A 16649-nucleotide genomic window follows, 5' to 3' on the forward strand; every position below is an offset into this window, starting at 1 on the left:
ATGTTATATCAATAGATCTTATCCTCCCCTCCCAAGTACATCGTTAGTCCTCAGCTGAACTCTGGCAAACTAGCATCTGATTAAAACCACAGAAGAGTTAAACATGGCACAATAGCATTTTGTATAAAGCAAAGGATTAGTTTTATTTCCAAGTACGAGAAATTTAAGGCTCAATTTCCCCAAAACATAACTCACTTAAAAGAAAAAAAGGCAATCAACATGTGGCAGCATTATTTCTCTTCTCCTCAGTTTCATTGCACACTTTTTTCCAAGTGCAGTCAAACAGAACAGAGGCGAACAGCACAGACGACAAACCTCTAGCTAGTGTTCCTACAGAGTAAAGTGAACAGGGAAGCTATGTCTCTGTAAGAAACATCAGAAATTTTAATCACACCTGAAGGTAACAGATAAAAATGTACAGTACTGAAGAGGAGTTAGAAATTGTATTAGGCACACTCTTAAACGGTATAGTAGGAAAAAAATAGAGGGCTTTTAACAAGCCATTTAAAGCACAATACAAGTATTAAGGCATTAATGCAGGCTTGGTATCCAACCAGCTACGTTAAGGGCATCTTTGGATCTGTGGAGTTTTTTCATCTGCAGGAAATCTCTTCTTTACCTGCAAAGCAAGAGGCAATTTAATTACTCCTTTCCATGGAGGTGATTTACTAATTGAAGACCATGTTGTTGAGTTAACCACAACTATTTCCATTCCACAAACGCACCAAAAAGTTGTTAAGAACTGTAGGTAATTCATCTTTATGGAGTTAAAAGAACAATCTCTATTTCCTTGCTTTCCTTACAATTTAATATCCAAAGTTACGGCAGGTAGTTTTAGTTATATTATGAGCTCGTGGAACAATTATGCTACTCTTAGAAAGTTTCAAATAATTCTGCTGTAGCAGCATCCAGCCATCAAGATGACAGACCTTGTGCAAAGGCAGTTCATGGTCTGAGAATACACACTGGAGAGACAAATGTAAGGACAACAGCAGGCGTTGCATCACACAGCTTAAAAGGAAAGAGGCTGCAGCCCTTATTTACCACAGCTGAAGAAGTTTGCATATCCTTACATACTGCTCTCCAAGCCATTAGCTTGATTATAGTCAGCCATCTGATGCATCACTTAAATTAGAGGGATACTGACCACAGAGAAAGACCAAACTTCTGTAATTTGGCATAGATCAATCAAGTCAGCATCCATAGAGGCATTACTAGAATGCAGTAAGCCTTCTGCATGCGTTTTCAGCCTGTTCCACTGGTAAAGTTGAACAGGTTTGCTTACACTACCTTCATTTAAAAACAAAACAAAAAACAACAGTCTCTCTGCTCTGGGAGTTAGTATTTCATTTTCTTTTAACTCCTCACACTCTGTCCATACTAATCCATCCCCACCTCAGTTGAAACAGAGGCTAAAGAGAGAAAGGACTATATTGCATGCACCTTGAACACTGCAAAGGCACATCTTAGCCAAAAACAACTGATCAAAAAATAAACAGTAGCTGTATTTATGGAATTCTTTGCAAGGTCAGAGAGAGGGACCCCAACTCTTTCACATAGAACCTAATTCACAGCTCCAGTCTGGTGAGAAACTCATCTGGAGCCCCTAAGTGCACAGAAGTGACAGGCAGGACACCACAGCCTGCCCACAGCAGCCACCTCCCTGCAGCCAGACTCACCCAGCTCTGCAGGGGTAACTGGAACAAGACCATGAAGAACTGTGAGTACTGCAGTAGCACATTCCTACTACTGAAAGGCAAGAATGAACGTGGTATCTAACCATGGTATTTGAGGATTATTTTTTGCTTCTACTTCTTCTTTAAGCACGCTTTTCCCTCAAGGACTAGAATTTTCATTTTATTTCAAAAATTAAATCAATGTAATCACATGCATCAAAGGTTAAAACAAACTACTTCACGTAGCAGCAATGTGTGCACTACATACAATGTAAATTCTCCATTAGTAAGTTTAGAACCCCTCACATAATCTCTCTGTCCATTCCAGAACGCATTAGTTCCCTCTCCTCCTCAGTACAACTTTGAAGTGATAAGAGGAAAACGGAGATAAGCCCAGATTCTTGTAGCAGACGCCTAGACTACAAGTGTCATACCTCATCTCCAGTTGGTCTTTGCTGGTAGCAACACACAGTCCATGTATCAGCCAGGAGTGAGCCCAGTTTTTAAATCCAAGGCATCTATTTCTCCAGATAACTACACTTCAGGTCTCCGTTTTTGCTAACTATTTCTGTGTTACCACCACACAAGAGCAGTGAAAACACACCCAGGACATTCAGCTTGCCCGAGCTACCTAATCACAGGCCTCTGCTTGAAGCAGGGCCAAGTCTACCTTTATTGCTTGCTGCTTAGAAGAGAAGACACAGGCAAATCCACATGCCAGTGTCTGACACTACCCCAGTTCGGATGAGTCCTACTTTGAAGCAGCGGAGCTTTGCTTCAGGGTGAATGTTCAGGATGCTTTACAGCCGGCATTTAACTGAACTATAACATCCACTGCCATTTGTCTGCTGCTGCTGGACTTCTGTAAACAGAAGTTAAAGTAATAAGAGCAAAGGAGCAGGCAATTAAAGCAGTAAGAGGAAAAAACAAAAAACAGGTAAAAACCCTAAGGGCGTTCGACTACTTTGTGTTATCAGCATAAAAACGAAGATCATGGGTAAATCCTTCTGCAGCAAAACCTTCATTTGAACCTTCAATTCTAAACGTTGCCCTTTCAGAGGTACCTGAAGTCACCGTGCTACTTTTAATGCAAAACTGTGTATTTTTGCTGGTCATGTCAGAAGGCACGCCTCACAACTGTGACAGTGCAATCACCACCAGGCTGAGCTACAACTCGGCACAGCCAGGCTGGCATTGAAATAAAAGCCATCTGCAAGGTAGGTGCTGGTGGTGCACATCGACAGGAGGTGAAGAGCCCCTGGGCCTGCAGCTCCCTCTCAGGCTTCCCAGATGAATGGAGGCAACTGGACGCTGCCTTGGAAACCCGGACGGTTCTTGGATAAAATGGTGGTGGGCTGGGAGAAGGGCTCAAGAGTTGTAAAAGATTAGGAAATCCACCCATGCTGGTTGTTAATGGAGAAGCACTTCCCTCCTAACCACGTTTTTTCAGTCGGATGAAGAAATGCGGCGTTCTCCCTATAAATACCTGCGTGCTGAACACACGTGACCGGGTGGCAGAGGCTGTCCAATGATTCAGCCCAAGCCTTTCACAGTGTCTGGCCAAGATTAACACCCAATATTTGTTTTGTTGCTGTCCCTGGAAAAATCAGTATCTCCTGCAAAACAGTTAATGATGCCGAACCTGCTGCTTACGCTGCTGTTCAATTTCTCCTGAATCATTTAACATACCACACACACTAATAGATGTGAACATACTCACCTGGTCAATAAATTGCAGCAGTGGGCAGCCGTCCTTAAGGCCAGTGATATTTGAGGTACCAGATTGTTTCATTGCTTAACTGCGGCCCAAAGAGAGGGTTGAGTTGAGCCAGAATCGCAATCAGCCAACTGCAAGACAACCCCCCAACCCAAAACAGAGAACATCAGCCACATTACAGGACTTATTACACAGGGAAGGCTTGGCCAAAGCACAGGCACTATCAGAGGAGACAAGACAATATTCAGCAAGGGCTCGAATCAGCTCAAAACCTTGCTCAAGCTCACAGTGCCTGGATACCAGCAATGAAGACCTGGGATCAAATTGTCCCAGCTGAAACAAGTTTGTCCTCCTCCATCTGAAGCAGCACAAAACCACCGACAGCACTCTCGCGTAGTTTCTCTTTGGCAGGAAATATATGACAGTCAGATAAACGTGGGTTCAGAACATAGAAACATAAAAAAGTCAGCCCTTTTCTTGGTGCCTTTGAAGCATCCTTTAAATAACCAAAAATAAATAAATAGGTGAATACAACCAAGCTCAGAGAAACCCACTCTCCCTCATCTGCTGTTATTTTCCAGGTACAGCAGCCTGCCCTTGCAAGCCTGGCATAATTTCCATCAGTGCTTGAGCAAAAGTTGATTAAACCTGGCACAGACGTCAAAGAAACAGGGACCTGAAGCAAAATTGTAGACAAACCCCCCAGAACATAAAATAAATCAGGTAATCAATCAGCACAACAACATCCTCATCAGGCACAGCCATCTTGTCATCGCAGCACTCCCGAACCGACGCTGCAGAAGCCACAGCCACCGCCCAGAACAAGAGGAATGCAGTTTGTGGAAAATATCCAGGAAAGCTAAACAGAAATAAATATTCCGCTGCTACAAGACACATTTGCTTTGTAAATATTACAAGGTTCAGAGAGAGCCATGGATGCTTCCATGGATTTAAGTCTCCGTTAAATGCTAACTGTATAAACACGGTTAGCGAACACACTGGTTCATCTATCTGCTATTTCCAGAACGCTTTGTAAGGAGGAGAAAAAGCAGAGCAGCTTTGTAATGGGAGCTGCCACAAATGGATCAGAGTGCTCAGGCAGTCATGGAAAATTCCACACAAACCTGGATGCTTTGGCCAGCAAACGAAGTGCAGGTCGGCTGTAAGAAGGCTACAGCAGCCACGGGCAAAAGGCGTTGGCCAGACTTAAAGACAACGCATCAGTAATACTCTTAAACATTACAAATATTTATTTTCTGTGTTGCTTTCGGTTTTGTGCAAATTAGGGCTCCAATTAAAACGAAGCACCGAGCTTGCAGCAGTCTATCAGCCACACAAGCCTTGAAATACCCAACAGAGACCACAAAGCAACCAAAACATCAGCAAGACACCAACAAGACGAGCCAACAGCCACTAGGTTGACTTGCTTCTGGCCTTGCTAACTGAAGTGATAACAACGTATTTTGGAGCCCTATTAATCATTAAACTTACTTATGATAAAAGCAAATTAGTTCTTAAAAATTGCACAGAATTCACTCTGAACGGTTCATTTTCAGAGAGAAAAGCTAGAAAAAGGGGTGCCAGAGCACCGTACCATCTGCCTTTAATACCCCGGACTACCAGCAGTGGGAGGAGGACAGAACACCGACAGCCTGAAGGACACGCTTCTCCTCGCGCCGTGCGGCAGGGAGGGACGCTGTGCACCACCACCTCCCCTCGCTGCTGCCTGAGCTCAGACCAGCACGGCTGTGCGCTAAACGAGCTGGGAGCACGTTCTGAGTATTGACATCCCCCCTGTGTCACCAGGCTTTCAGCAGAAGCTGTGCACTTTTCTAAAGCTGTTTGTTGGGACCACGCTGGATGCCTGGCTCCGAGCACGGCGGCATTACAGGTCTGTAGCGTGTTCCTCCTCCCTGCACGGCTAGGGCCTCATCATTTACAGCTCTGAGCTCTGTGGCTCCCCTGCGTTCAACACAGGGCTTGAAAAAGCTTTTCCTGTGTCTCGCCAAGTGACAATCTATCGTGACAACGCAGAACAAAACGCGGCATTCAGAGCAAGACAAAGCAAGCCCCTGTGCCCAACGTGCAGCGTGCTGGAGCTGCTAAAATCAGGTATGGCGTTCGAGCCACCCACGGGTCCTCAAATCCTGCCGGATAGCAGCTACAACAGCTAGTGCTAATTACCCAGCTCATACAAGGAAACCAAAGTCCCCTTATGTTCTTCCAGAAAGATTTTTAAAAGGTCTTCCTATCCTAACTGCCATCTGTCTGTGCTGCATGTTACAAATTAAGGTCCCCTTATCTCCGTTTAAATGTCAAATTGGGCAGCCGTATTTTAATCCTTTTAGGATCAGTACCAGATAATATTATTTTTCAAACATCCTGTCCTCTGCTAGTAGAATATCACAGTACTGCTTCAGGAGCTGCTTTGTAAACTGCAGAAGAGATTTAGGCTCTTTAGACAAAACGGTGCAACCTGGAATTTCTGCAGCAGTAACCCCCCACACTTTACCTTTTATTTTTATCAGATTGTATGTTCTCCTTTAAAAGGTGGCTGGATACAAAACCTGTACACAAATTACACACACGCAACAAATTCTGCACAGAACAAGCACATTAACACCACATGATCAATGTGGTTACTTGAATTGATCACTGTTAAATCGAAACACAGAAGAAATACATTTAAGTTGAAATGTGACCGACTCAAACTTGGTTAAATTCAGTCTGATTCAAATCAATTTGTCAATCAACTGGTGTTTAATAATAACAGGAAATTTATTTTTTTCCCCTCTCCATTTCAACTGGAAAGGAAAGATCGAGAACACAAGAGTAGCTGCAGTGGAGTTTCAAACCACCCTATGAAGAAGTAGATGAACAGTACCAGCCCCCTGCTAAGGACACACAAAGACCTGAGACAAGAAGTTATTTCAGCCCCTAACGCTGTATCTGATGAAGAATCCTCAGAAACCATTCTTTGGCCTTTCAGCAAGACTGGAACATTCCATACAGAATTCATGACAACACAATGACTGTGCGATGAGGCAAGTTCTGTCCTGGAACATCGGGTGCAAAATCTGCTTTTTGTTCCATCTTGGCAAGCAGAAACTACACAAACTTACGTGCTTAACTACTGATGGCTTAGAACACAGTAAGATTTCCTTCTTTCTTTTTCTTCTTTTTTTCAAGGTGCAATTGGAGAAAGCCAAAGGAAACACGGAACACGAGTTACAGCCCACAAGGTTAAGAATGAAGACAGAGGCACCCACTCACTGGGCATGCAAAAGCAGATTGTAAATCACGTTAATGACATCAGCTTTGTAATAGATCTGCTTCAGTACAAAAAACACTAGACCTACAATGAAAGACCACTGAAAATTTGAAGTGCTCAAAACACTAAGTCAAATTTAGGAAGCTCTGTGACAAATACATTCCAGATCATAATTGGGAGGATTTTGTGGATGCCACGTGGCCTTGACTTCAAGGAAACTGTCCTTCCTCAAAGAGCAATGACAAAACCAGCAAATTCTGAACTTGAACTGGAAGACTAGGACATGATTTCTGTTAAAATGCAGTATAGGAAGGAATTCAAAGGAACTAAATTTAAATAAAAAACAAACAAACAAAAAAGCATCCCCCCAATCAGAATCTTACCATAATCTGAACCCCATTTTGACACCTTTGCCAAAATAAGCATCCAGTTGCCCATTCTTATCTGAGCATTTGGGACCTAGCATGAGGTTAGGTTGCTAAAGAATTGGTGCACAGGGTAGGGAGCCTTCACGGCCTGCATAAAACCTGAATATCACATTACAAAAGTAAATTAAATGTGCATAAGCCTGTGCAGTAGGCAACCCAACAAGGCCTCTCCTGAAACGTGGCAACACTGATAACGTGGATTTTGGCTGCCAGTTCTTAGGAATGAGTAGAGATGCATTTCTCTAAATATGTTAAACTCCTCACAGTATGTAAATAATACCTAAATACTCAGCAAAGTATAAATACTATTCAAGTAGTACTTGAAATTACTCAAGTAATCGTTTTATTACTAGTTATCCTGAAAGATCTAATTACTTTCACCAGTCTAATCTCCATACTAAGTTCTTTCCAAGTACCTTTCAAAGTCACTTCTGCACATAGCTTTCCTGACACACCGTCATTAAACTTGTGAATGAATAATCCAGTGACCTGGAAAGGAGCAACATCAAGTCACTGCACTGCAGTACTCAACAGTACTTGCCACAGGGCAATGACACAGAACAAGAGGAATTCTGGTTTATTTTAATGCACTTTCCACCACCAGGAAAACATTTTCTTCTCCATGTTGAAGGCCTTTGGGATCAAGAATTCTAAGGGCTGTCGAGGAACATCATGTATCCAGGCCTCTGTGAGTCATTTGCTCGAGTTTCCTCCCAGATTTCTTACAAGAGAAATGTACCTTGATTAAGAGGCAAGACAGTATTTATACTTACAACAGGTAGCAGCAAACAGCACAGGTCACCAGCATCGTGTTGATAACACTGCAAAAAGAACGAGACACAGCTGATTAAGAGTCATGTTGTGACTGACCACAAGATACATAGGAAAAAAAAAACAAGTTCAGCTGTGATCATATGCAACATGACTCAACGTTAACGTTCTACTGCTTCCAGCTGAGCACACTGCAGAGGCTAAAACTGCACAAAAGAACTGACACTGGGCAAACAGAAGCATGCAGCAATATTTAGCTGGAGTAAAATCCAGCACAGGGAGTGTCCTTGCTCCATTACACACGCTGCCATGTGCACCAGCAAGTTATCCAACTTCTGAAGCTGGATTTTCTAATACCACAGGAAAATGTTTTCTTCATGTTCAAAACTTTGCTTACAGAATTCTTCCCTGTCAAAGAGATTTCAATTATTTATCATCGATGTAGATTTTTTTGTACACAGAACAACTACAAGTGGCCTTGAGATTTTATCTGCAGAATCAGTTTGCTTTCTTACTGAAAGTAAGAAAATAGTGACAAATGACAGTTAAGCTAAGAAGTAAAAGCCAGCCTACCCTTAGAAATGGCAGTAGTAAGTCTACAGAAATGGTTTTAAAGCAAGAGGATAGGAAATAAGTTTACACTGAACTTAGTAGCAAAGTGGGGGAGGTTGTTGGTTTGTTTTAGTTTCCTTTTGCATACGCCCAAAGTGAGTAACAAGAACCCGTGCTAGGTGAGCATCTTCCAAGACTTTTGTGACATGGATAACATTCAATAGGTGTGTATAAAAATGTATAAATAAGAATAACCCATCAGTACACATTCATCCCATCAACCTTCAGACAAGGGCTACAGAACCAGCACAGCCTGCACAGAGCTCCAGGCGCCCCTCCTTCCCACATGGTCCCAGGCAGGAGCCATCGCTTGGAAGTTTTAACTAGCACAATGTGAATTCCTAACCCTGTTAAACTCTGCACTGGCTTCCTTGGTTAGAAGACGAAGAGGCCAATTCAAACACAGCCTTTGATTGGTGGTTTTTAAACGAAGAAAGAAACGAAACGAGATGAGAAGTTAGCGGGCTATGCAGTGTCAGCATAGAACCAAAGACAGGAGCAGTATTAAACGATAAGATTGAGGAAGAAGAACAGCAGCGGCCTGTAACTGTTTGTTAAAGGGTAAGATCGAGGAAGCAGCACAGCCCTGCAACACCCACATTTGCCGGAGCCGAGGCCGAGGCAGGGCTGCCGGCCGGTGCCCGCTCCCCACAGCCAGCAGCTCCCCTTCCGCACCCCTCCCGGGGACACCCGAGGCCAGCGAGGCCCCGGGGCACGAACCCAGCTCAAAACCAGGGCTGGGGAAGGAATTACGGGCAGCGTCCCCGGGGCAGAAGCGAAGGCAGCGCCGGGAGCCCGGCCCCGGGAGCCGCTCCCTCAGGGAGCCCCCTCACCTCAGGGAGCCCCCTCACAGCGCAGCGAGGCCCGGCCCGGCCGCGGCTCACGGGGACGCCTCAGGGGGGAGCCTCGGGGTTTGTCCCCGGTCACTCACCCGCGGTTGGGCCCCTTGGGGACGAGCCAGGGCAGGAGGGCGCCGACCACCCCCCAGAAGGCGGTGACGGCCGCGATGGGCACGGCCAGCCCGCTGTACGCCATGGCCGCCGCCGCCGCCGCCTCAGCCGGCCTCAAGCACGGCCGCCGCGGGGCCGCCTCCTCCCCGCACCAGGGGCCAATCGGAGGGCGCCACGTCACGCGGGGGCGCGCACGGGAGGGGCTGCGGGGCGCGTGCCCGCGGGACGGGAAGCACCCAAGGGTGCTGGGGGGGGGGCAGGGCCGAGCGCGGCGCTGGGGGCACCCAAGGGAGAGGCTGCGGCACTGCCCGGCACATGCAGTGGTCACAAGGTGCCCTGGGAAGCCCTCAATGGCCCCACCTGCTGTCAAATTCCATAGATAGCAGCAAAAACGTTAAATGAAGGGGATTGCGGAAAAAGGCTCACAGCCAGAAACAGGTTGATTCAAGTGGCCGGTAACATGTTCAATGTGTGTGGCACACAGAATTAACGTCTTCATTTAAAACTGTGGGCTTCTCTAAGCGAATGTCAGAGATCAGTGGAAAAAAGTTTACCCGGCACTAGATGTGTTACTGGATTGTACCTGTCCTGCACCACTCCTCCCGGCTTTGGCTGAAACACACCTCTACAGGGAAAAGGTCAATGGTTTCTTAAAAGCAAAAAAGATTTAGAAAACTTGTAGGTTACTGGGCTTTTGATATAGCCACCATTAAGCACTAAACTTGTAAGTATTACTTAAAGCATTAACTTTAAGCATTAAGTATTTCAACGCTGAGCGGACACTGTATCAAAACTTGCTAACGCAGAAGACACAACACCAGGTTTAGTTTTAGCAGTTCTTTAATGGTGTCAAATAGAAAACAATCTACTCTTGCATCTTTTCGATTGTTTCTTCCTTGTATTTGCCTTTCTCCTTGCCAACCTGGCGAGATTTTGCTTTACGCTCCAAGATCTTCTTGCGATCTTTGTCCAGCTTTAGCCTTGTGATCACCACCTAGGGAAAAGACAAAGAATTCAGCGTCCTCAGCATGAAGTACAGCAGCCTGACAGCACAGAGCTAACACAGCGTGGCCTGGGCCCATCACCTCCAGCACACTACCAAAGCACAGTTTATTACCACACATTCTTTAAGTCGGTTTGAGTAGAACTGAGGTACTGAGCTGCCCACGTATTCCACAACGCTGCAGTGTATTGATTTCTCCAGGTGCATTCAAGCAATCAAAATATATGGACTGTGGCTTGGATGCATGGCCACATTTGAGCTAACTGAAGAGCGGCCAAATTTCGACCCAGCTACAGAATGAAATCATTACTTTGAAGTAAACCCAATTTCCATCATTTCATTGGAACGCTGTCTGTTACACCAGGCACTGCTCAAACACGATGGACACTGCATTAGCATACAGCTGACTCTCCTTCCCACCACCACAAAGGAAAGCAATGGATCCTGAGGATGTGAGGAAAACAGCCTCAAGCTGTGCCAGAGGAGGCTTAGGTTGGCTAATGGGATGAATTTTGGTGCTGGAAGGGTGGTCAGGGCTGGACCAGGCTGCCAGGGAGGTGGTGGAGTTGCCGTTCCTGGCGGCATTTTAGAGAGGTGTGAACGTGACGCTTTGGGACATGGTTTAGTGCTCGACTCCGGTGGATGGTTGGACTTCATGAGGCTTTTCCAACCTAAATGATTCTATTAATTTCTCCATGTTTTAAACAATGCTACCTGCATTTTGGAACACTAGAAAACCATGCAGCTGCTGGCTGCTGTTGTGTCATTGCTATACTGCCTGGAGTAACCAAACATCTGGCGTTACTGGAGGGAACAATGAAGTCCACGCATCACTGACTCGTACATGGAGAACGCTTTCAAGAACACAATCTGCTACTGACCAGTTGTAAAATGGACAGGAATCATCAAGTATTACTACCATGGACACATAAAAGATAATCTGCCCAATCCATCCGCTACCAGATCCTTAGCGACATTTTGTAACAATGCAGATGAAAACCCAAGGGCTGATTTTCAGCCCCTGGACAGCTTCAGTTCTTTTTCTGCCCCCAGAACTGGCAAAGAAATAAATACTTTGATATTATTGAAAGGAACTCTTTAAAAATACAATTGACATAATCAAATCCTAGAAATTGATATAGGCTGCAGGACAGCTAAAAGCTCTTGGTTAGTTCCCCTGTGCAGTCCGGGCTCAATCATCCCTTTACATAAAAAAAAGGGCGGGCAAGACACCACTGACCCATCCCACTGCCAGTTTGCAACCAAGCATTCCCCTGTTCCCATGCATTAGCAACTAGAACCTATACAAAGCTTTCCCAAGGTCCAAATCGCAGTTAAGGAGAACTTTCACAGAACCACAGGACCAGCACAAACCTCAATTTCTTCCACTGCTATTTATCAGGGAAGTAATACCCAGCTGTAGGTACACTGCTTCCATCAGTGTCACCTTGTACCTCAAATGTTAGTACTGCACACAGGTCATTAGGCTGTTTTGCAACCATTCTGCTCTGCCTCTCCCATACATACCAACCTTTCAGACCAGAAAACCTGCTACAACTGGATTTCCTCCACCAGCACTTCAATACGCATGCCCACATGGCAGGCTTGAAGCAGACTCATTTCATCTGCTTCAAACTAGGTTTCCGTCTAGTTGTTCTGTTTAATAGGAAATGTTTTGCTATTATGACCTGAACAGGCTTTGCCTGGTTTTTGCTAACTCTAAACACTGTAAAATACTTCAGGCTAAAACTGGATTCAGGCAAAATCAGTGCATAGCAGTTGCAAGAACAAATCACAGTTCTGAGCATCTAACCAAACATTTCCAGCACTTCCTTAGTGCAGTGCCAGACAGCAACAATGAAGGGTTGTTCTACACGATCCATTCCCAAAATGATCATTAAAAAAAGTAAAACTATTTGTGCTTTAAAAATGCCAAGCTCTTCCAAAAAGCATTTCAGGAACCCTCTGAAGTCTGTAGCAACTTCTCCACCAAATAAGCCTCAGAAACATCTGAGAGCTCCTGGTTCCAACCACTACTTCCCTGCTACTATGACACTGTAGCTTTTCTTTGGTTATTAACACCCATCCCAATCAATCTCAGCCTGTTATTCACGTGTCGTAACAAGGTTCTACTTATGCAAGTAGCAGATTTTTGATTTGCCAGCAAGGCCTCTTTGTGCACCACCAATGTCACTTTACGCACCTTGCTAGGATGGATTCCCACGTGCACAGTCGTGCCATTGGCCTTCTCACGCTGCACACGTTCGATGTAGATGACGTATTTCTTCCTGTACACCTGGACCACCTTGCCGATCTGCTGCCCTTTGTAATGCCCCCGGACAACCTACAAGAGAACATAGAAAACATGTTCCCAAAACTTACAAAATACCCCTGTAATAATTACTAGGCCGTAACAAACAGTGTCATTACCCCAGTAGAAAACCAGAACTGCACGGGTTGAGCCCCCAACTCTACTCATGCCAGAAAGCTATCAGTTACTGGATTCAGGTGATCACTAACACGGTAAATACCATGGATCAAAACCTTCCTTTTCCCTCATTTTGCCTGCAGTAAGACCTAATCAAGTAACTTCCAATCTTTTCAACCAGAACAGTCAACCTCAACAGTTTTACATCTTCACTTTTCCTCTATCATGGCATTTTAAAATAAAAAGGCCACCAACTTCATTCATTTCTGAACTGATCCTGCCCATAGCACAGGTAGCAAACAGCCTACAAAAATGAAATAATCATTTTTTTGCTTTATTGTTTAAAGTCTTTAATCAAGAGTGATCATCAATGCATGCAACTAAATGACACATGTGAACAACGCATATAATTCTACTGCCAGATTTATGTTCCTCTTATCTTCCTTCTCACTGGTGTGACCTTAAGAAATACTCAACAGGCCAAATCTATGATTACATTAACTTGTATTATTTTTACAAGACTCATGGCAACGCTGTAGCATCGATTTGAATTTGGCATGGAAAAATAATGAATGAACTTCAAGCATGACAGCACAGCCTGAAAGATACCTGGACTTCATCGTCCTTTCTGATGGGCATCGAGCGGACGTTGTATTTCTGCCGCAACTCCTTGGAGAGCGGGGAGGACATTATTTTTCTTCGGATGTGAGAAGGTGCATTGAAGTGCCGTTTGCGGTTCTTGCTGCGGTCTGAGGTCACAAATGGATTGAACTTCATTTTGGCTGCAGGAAGAACAACAGAACCTTGAGAGACTTATTACTCAAACCCATTCCTGTTATTGCCTGCCTATGTTAAGCACGCTAAAAGTTAAAAATGCAGTTGAGCTGTTTTTACTCCCACTCCAAATTTGTACAGCTTTACAATATGGATTTTAAACAAGGTTTAAGGCTCTTCCATAATTGACAATGACACTATGCATTGTCAAATGTGCTCTGTGTGTGCATGAGACCGTTCTTTCTAATCCAGAGCTAAGTGTACTCAGAGTGTGGGACATCTGATGGAGCAACCTTAGTTTTGCACCAATGTAAACATCTGCTTTATTTATGAAGTGTGCATACATTTCAGACTTGCACAGATAGAATATTTGTAAAGCTTAGAGAATGCAATATTAGTGCAGTGCAATGTTAGACTTTGCAGCACGTAACAGATTTGCTAAACGAAGTGCATTTGGCCATCCCTAAGCCTCAATAACCACGCCTAACGCTGTCTGCCCGGGCACAGCTATGCCCTGCCTGACAGCCTGGCCCCGGGCGCTTCTGCTTGCCCACGCCAAGCCTCCCCGCGCTGCTAACCAGAAGATCGCAGCCTTCCACTGCGTTAGGCCATTAAATCTACGAGGTCTGCGCGGAGCCTGCCCCCCCCCCTATCCCCGCGCGCCGCCCGGTGCCGGTGCCGGGCCCCGCCTGAGCGGACAGCCCCGGCTGCGGGCCGGAGCGGCCCCTCCGGGCCCAGCGGCGCCCGATCCCGTCAGCAGGGCCCGATCCCGGCCCCAGATCGCCCCCAGGCGCGGCCGATGCCGGCGGATGGCGGCCGATGCTCGCAGCCCGCCCGCGGAGCCCTCACCCCGCTGCTGCCGCCGCGCCGCTCGGCCGGAAAGAGAAGGAGGCGCTTCCGCTTCCGGCAAGAGGCCGCGGGGTTCGCGCGAGAGCTCGCGAGGGGAGCGGGCGCCAGCAGCGCCCCCTGGCGGCCGGAGGCCAGCGGTGGAGGCGCTGAGGGAGGGGGCGTGGCCAGGCGGGAAGGGGCGTGGCCAAGCGGGCGGCCCTCCCCCGCCCCTCCCGGGCCCCCTCAGGACTCCCCTGAGGCGCCGAGGCCCGGCCCCAGCCCCCCTCAGGGGGACACTCATTTTTTACCCCCCCCCACAACTTCATTTTTTAGGAAATTATTCCCAATTGCTTCATTCTGGTAGAAATGAAGCGTCTCCCCTCAGAGCTGGAGAGTTGATTTCCAAAAGGGGGGCGCAAGGGGGTCCCGTCCCTCAGGCAGGGGGTGCAGGGCAGGAGCGAGGCAGGAGCAGCCCCCCAATTAAAAATAACTAATTACCGAACGTGGTGCGGACACACTGCGCCCATGCTCAGTCTGGCGTAACCCTGCGCAATTCAATCTTCCCTAATTACCTCAGTGTGATTTCCAAATACTGCGTGAAGCAAGACGAGACGGAAATTAAAAGGTGGGGGGTCAAAACCGGGGTTATTTTACACACCAACTCACCAAGGAAACAAAGCCAAAACCAGCGAGTTCCAAGCACAATCCACGCACCTCATTTAAAGAAAAAAAGGCAAAAAAAACCAACCCCAACCTGAGGTTAGGACACTTGGTACCATGCAAAGCCGAGCACTGAACGTCCAGCCCTGACTCAGGGCTGATTACAAAAGAGCCCCCGTTAACCCCGGCAGTGACCGCGTTGTGCCATAACGCTTAGCTCATTGGAGCAATAACCAAAAACAAACACACAAAAAAAGCCCTTTCAGATTGATTTTGCAATGGCAGTGCAACAAGAAAGCAATCAAAACACGAGAGATTTATTTGTAATTGTAGAACTAAAAAGCCTAGGATTTTATTAACATCAGGTTGCAAATTAAAAGGGAAAGGCGAGAACTCCTGAATAAACTCCACTGTAAAAATGCAAGACTTGTGCTTTAAACATTGCCGTACCGCGTTACAGGACTACAACCCCCGCCCCTCTCCCCCTTCTTCCAAGGACACCTCATCGCCGTATCCCAGCTGGAACTTCAAAGGGCTGTTCTAAAGCAGATACTCATTGCAGTCATTTTCAGCCCCAAAAGTTTGTGTATCACACAACCAGAAAGCAACTTTAAATGAGAAATAGTCAGAAAATTAACTATAAACATTGCCATCTACACTGCAGGTTTCACTTTTTACAGAGCAGTAGTTAAATGCAGATACTTGGTACATCAAACATTCATAAATGCATCTCAATTTTTTTCTTCTCATCCAATTTCCATTTTCTTAAAAAAAAAACCTAAAACTTTAGCAGTCCACACAGTTCTTGAACATGCCAAAGCACAGCTTCACAGCTTCCCCTCGAGCTGAAATTCCGACTCCACCACCGCAAACATCCCGTGCTGCAGGTTCTCATTGTACGATGAAGCGCAGCTTCGAAGAGGTTTATTTAAACCAGAATATACACAAGTGCTAAATATTTTACTTCCTACAGGGATGTCGTTCTTGGAGAACCACAAATACTTCCGTCAAAATACTGATTTGAAAGAGCAAAGTCAAGATGAATGAACACCTAAAATCAACAGCTTTCCTTCCACTATGGCTTGAGATTATTGTTGCTTGCATTGATGTTTCAAAGCATCGTTTTATCTCTAGAAAATGTCTGAGAATAGAAGTGAAATCTAGTGACACATGTATGCACGGGGCAGGACTGCTACGACAGTAACCACCGCGCTTTCACAGTTGGAGAGAAGAGCAAATCCTTCTGTAAATACATGATGCAGCAACATTACCTGATCCAAGCCAGCCATGCCTAAAGGACAAGCGTGCCACAATGTACGGCAGACCCTGAAGTCAGCCTTGGCTTGGTAGTGCTCAAAGGCTTAGACCTGGCTTAGAGAACTAAGGTGCAGACTGCTTCTTCAGCAGAGCTTTGCCAGAACTTTATTAGAATTCGGTTTCCACATTTAGGAAAAAAAAATAAAGTGATTTATTACATTATTGCAGTGGACATTTTGGCAGAGAAAGCAAGCACACTGAAGTATGCATCTGT

The 16649-nt window shown here is 45.7% G+C and overlaps 2 protein-coding genes across 2 annotated transcripts; both read right to left on the reverse strand.

Annotated features, from left to right (window-relative positions):
• Positions 1-117: 117 nt before the first annotated feature.
• Positions 118-9577, reverse strand: ATP6V0E1 (ATPase H+ transporting V0 subunit e1). Its single transcript, XM_027468295.3, has 4 exons — positions 9407-9577; positions 7866-7913; positions 3397-3524; positions 118-619 (listed from the first exon to the last, which is right to left on the reverse strand). Exons 1-3 carry the CDS (start codon positions 9508-9510, stop codon positions 3431-3433), a joined length of 246 nt encoding a protein of 81 aa, XP_027324096.1. The 5' UTR covers positions 9511-9577; the 3' UTR covers positions 118-619; positions 3397-3430.
• A 670-nt stretch (positions 9578-10247) lies between these two features.
• RPL26L1 (ribosomal protein L26 like 1) lies at positions 10248-14637 on the reverse strand. Its single transcript, XM_027468292.3, has 4 exons — positions 14480-14637; positions 13466-13638; positions 12632-12772; positions 10248-10419 (listed from the first exon to the last, which is right to left on the reverse strand). The coding sequence occupies exons 2-4, from the start codon at positions 13631-13633 to the stop codon at positions 10291-10293; spliced, it is 438 nt and encodes a 145-aa protein (XP_027324093.1). The 5' UTR covers positions 13634-13638; positions 14480-14637; the 3' UTR covers positions 10248-10290.
• Between the last annotated feature and the right edge of the window lie 2012 nt (positions 14638-16649).

This window comes from Anas platyrhynchos, chromosome 14, assembly GCF_047663525.1.
Source record: "Anas platyrhynchos isolate ZD024472 breed Pekin duck chromosome 14, IASCAAS_PekinDuck_T2T, whole genome shotgun sequence".
Lineage (NCBI taxonomy): Eukaryota > Metazoa > Chordata > Aves > Anseriformes > Anatidae > Anas > Anas platyrhynchos.

Bases quoted from the DNA above. Each gene is read 5' to 3' on its own strand.
- ATP6V0E1 (XM_027468295.3), bottom strand. From the start codon at position 9,510: ATGGCGTACAGCGGGCTGGCCGTGCCCATCGCGGCCGTCACCGCCTTC. The intron at 7,914-9,406 runs GTGAGTGACCGG...TTCTTTTTGCAG, and splicing joins CCCAAGGGGCCCAACCGCGG to TGTTATCAACACGATGCTGG. The intron at 3,525-7,865 runs GTAAGTATAAAT...GTTGTCTTGCAG, and splicing joins GCTGTTTGCTGCTACCTGTT to TTGGCTGATTGCGATTCTGG.
- RPL26L1 (XM_027468292.3), bottom strand. From the start codon at position 13,633: ATGAAGTTCAATCCATTTGTGACCTCAGACCGCAGCAAGAACCGCAAA. The intron at 12,773-13,465 runs GTATCTTTCAGG...GTTCTCTTGTAG, and splicing joins GAAAGGACGATGAAGTCCAG to GTTGTCCGGGGGCATTACAA. The intron at 10,420-12,631 runs GTGCGTAAAGTG...TCTTTTCCCTAG, and splicing joins TGGGAATCCATCCTAGCAAG to GTGGTGATCACAAGGCTAAA.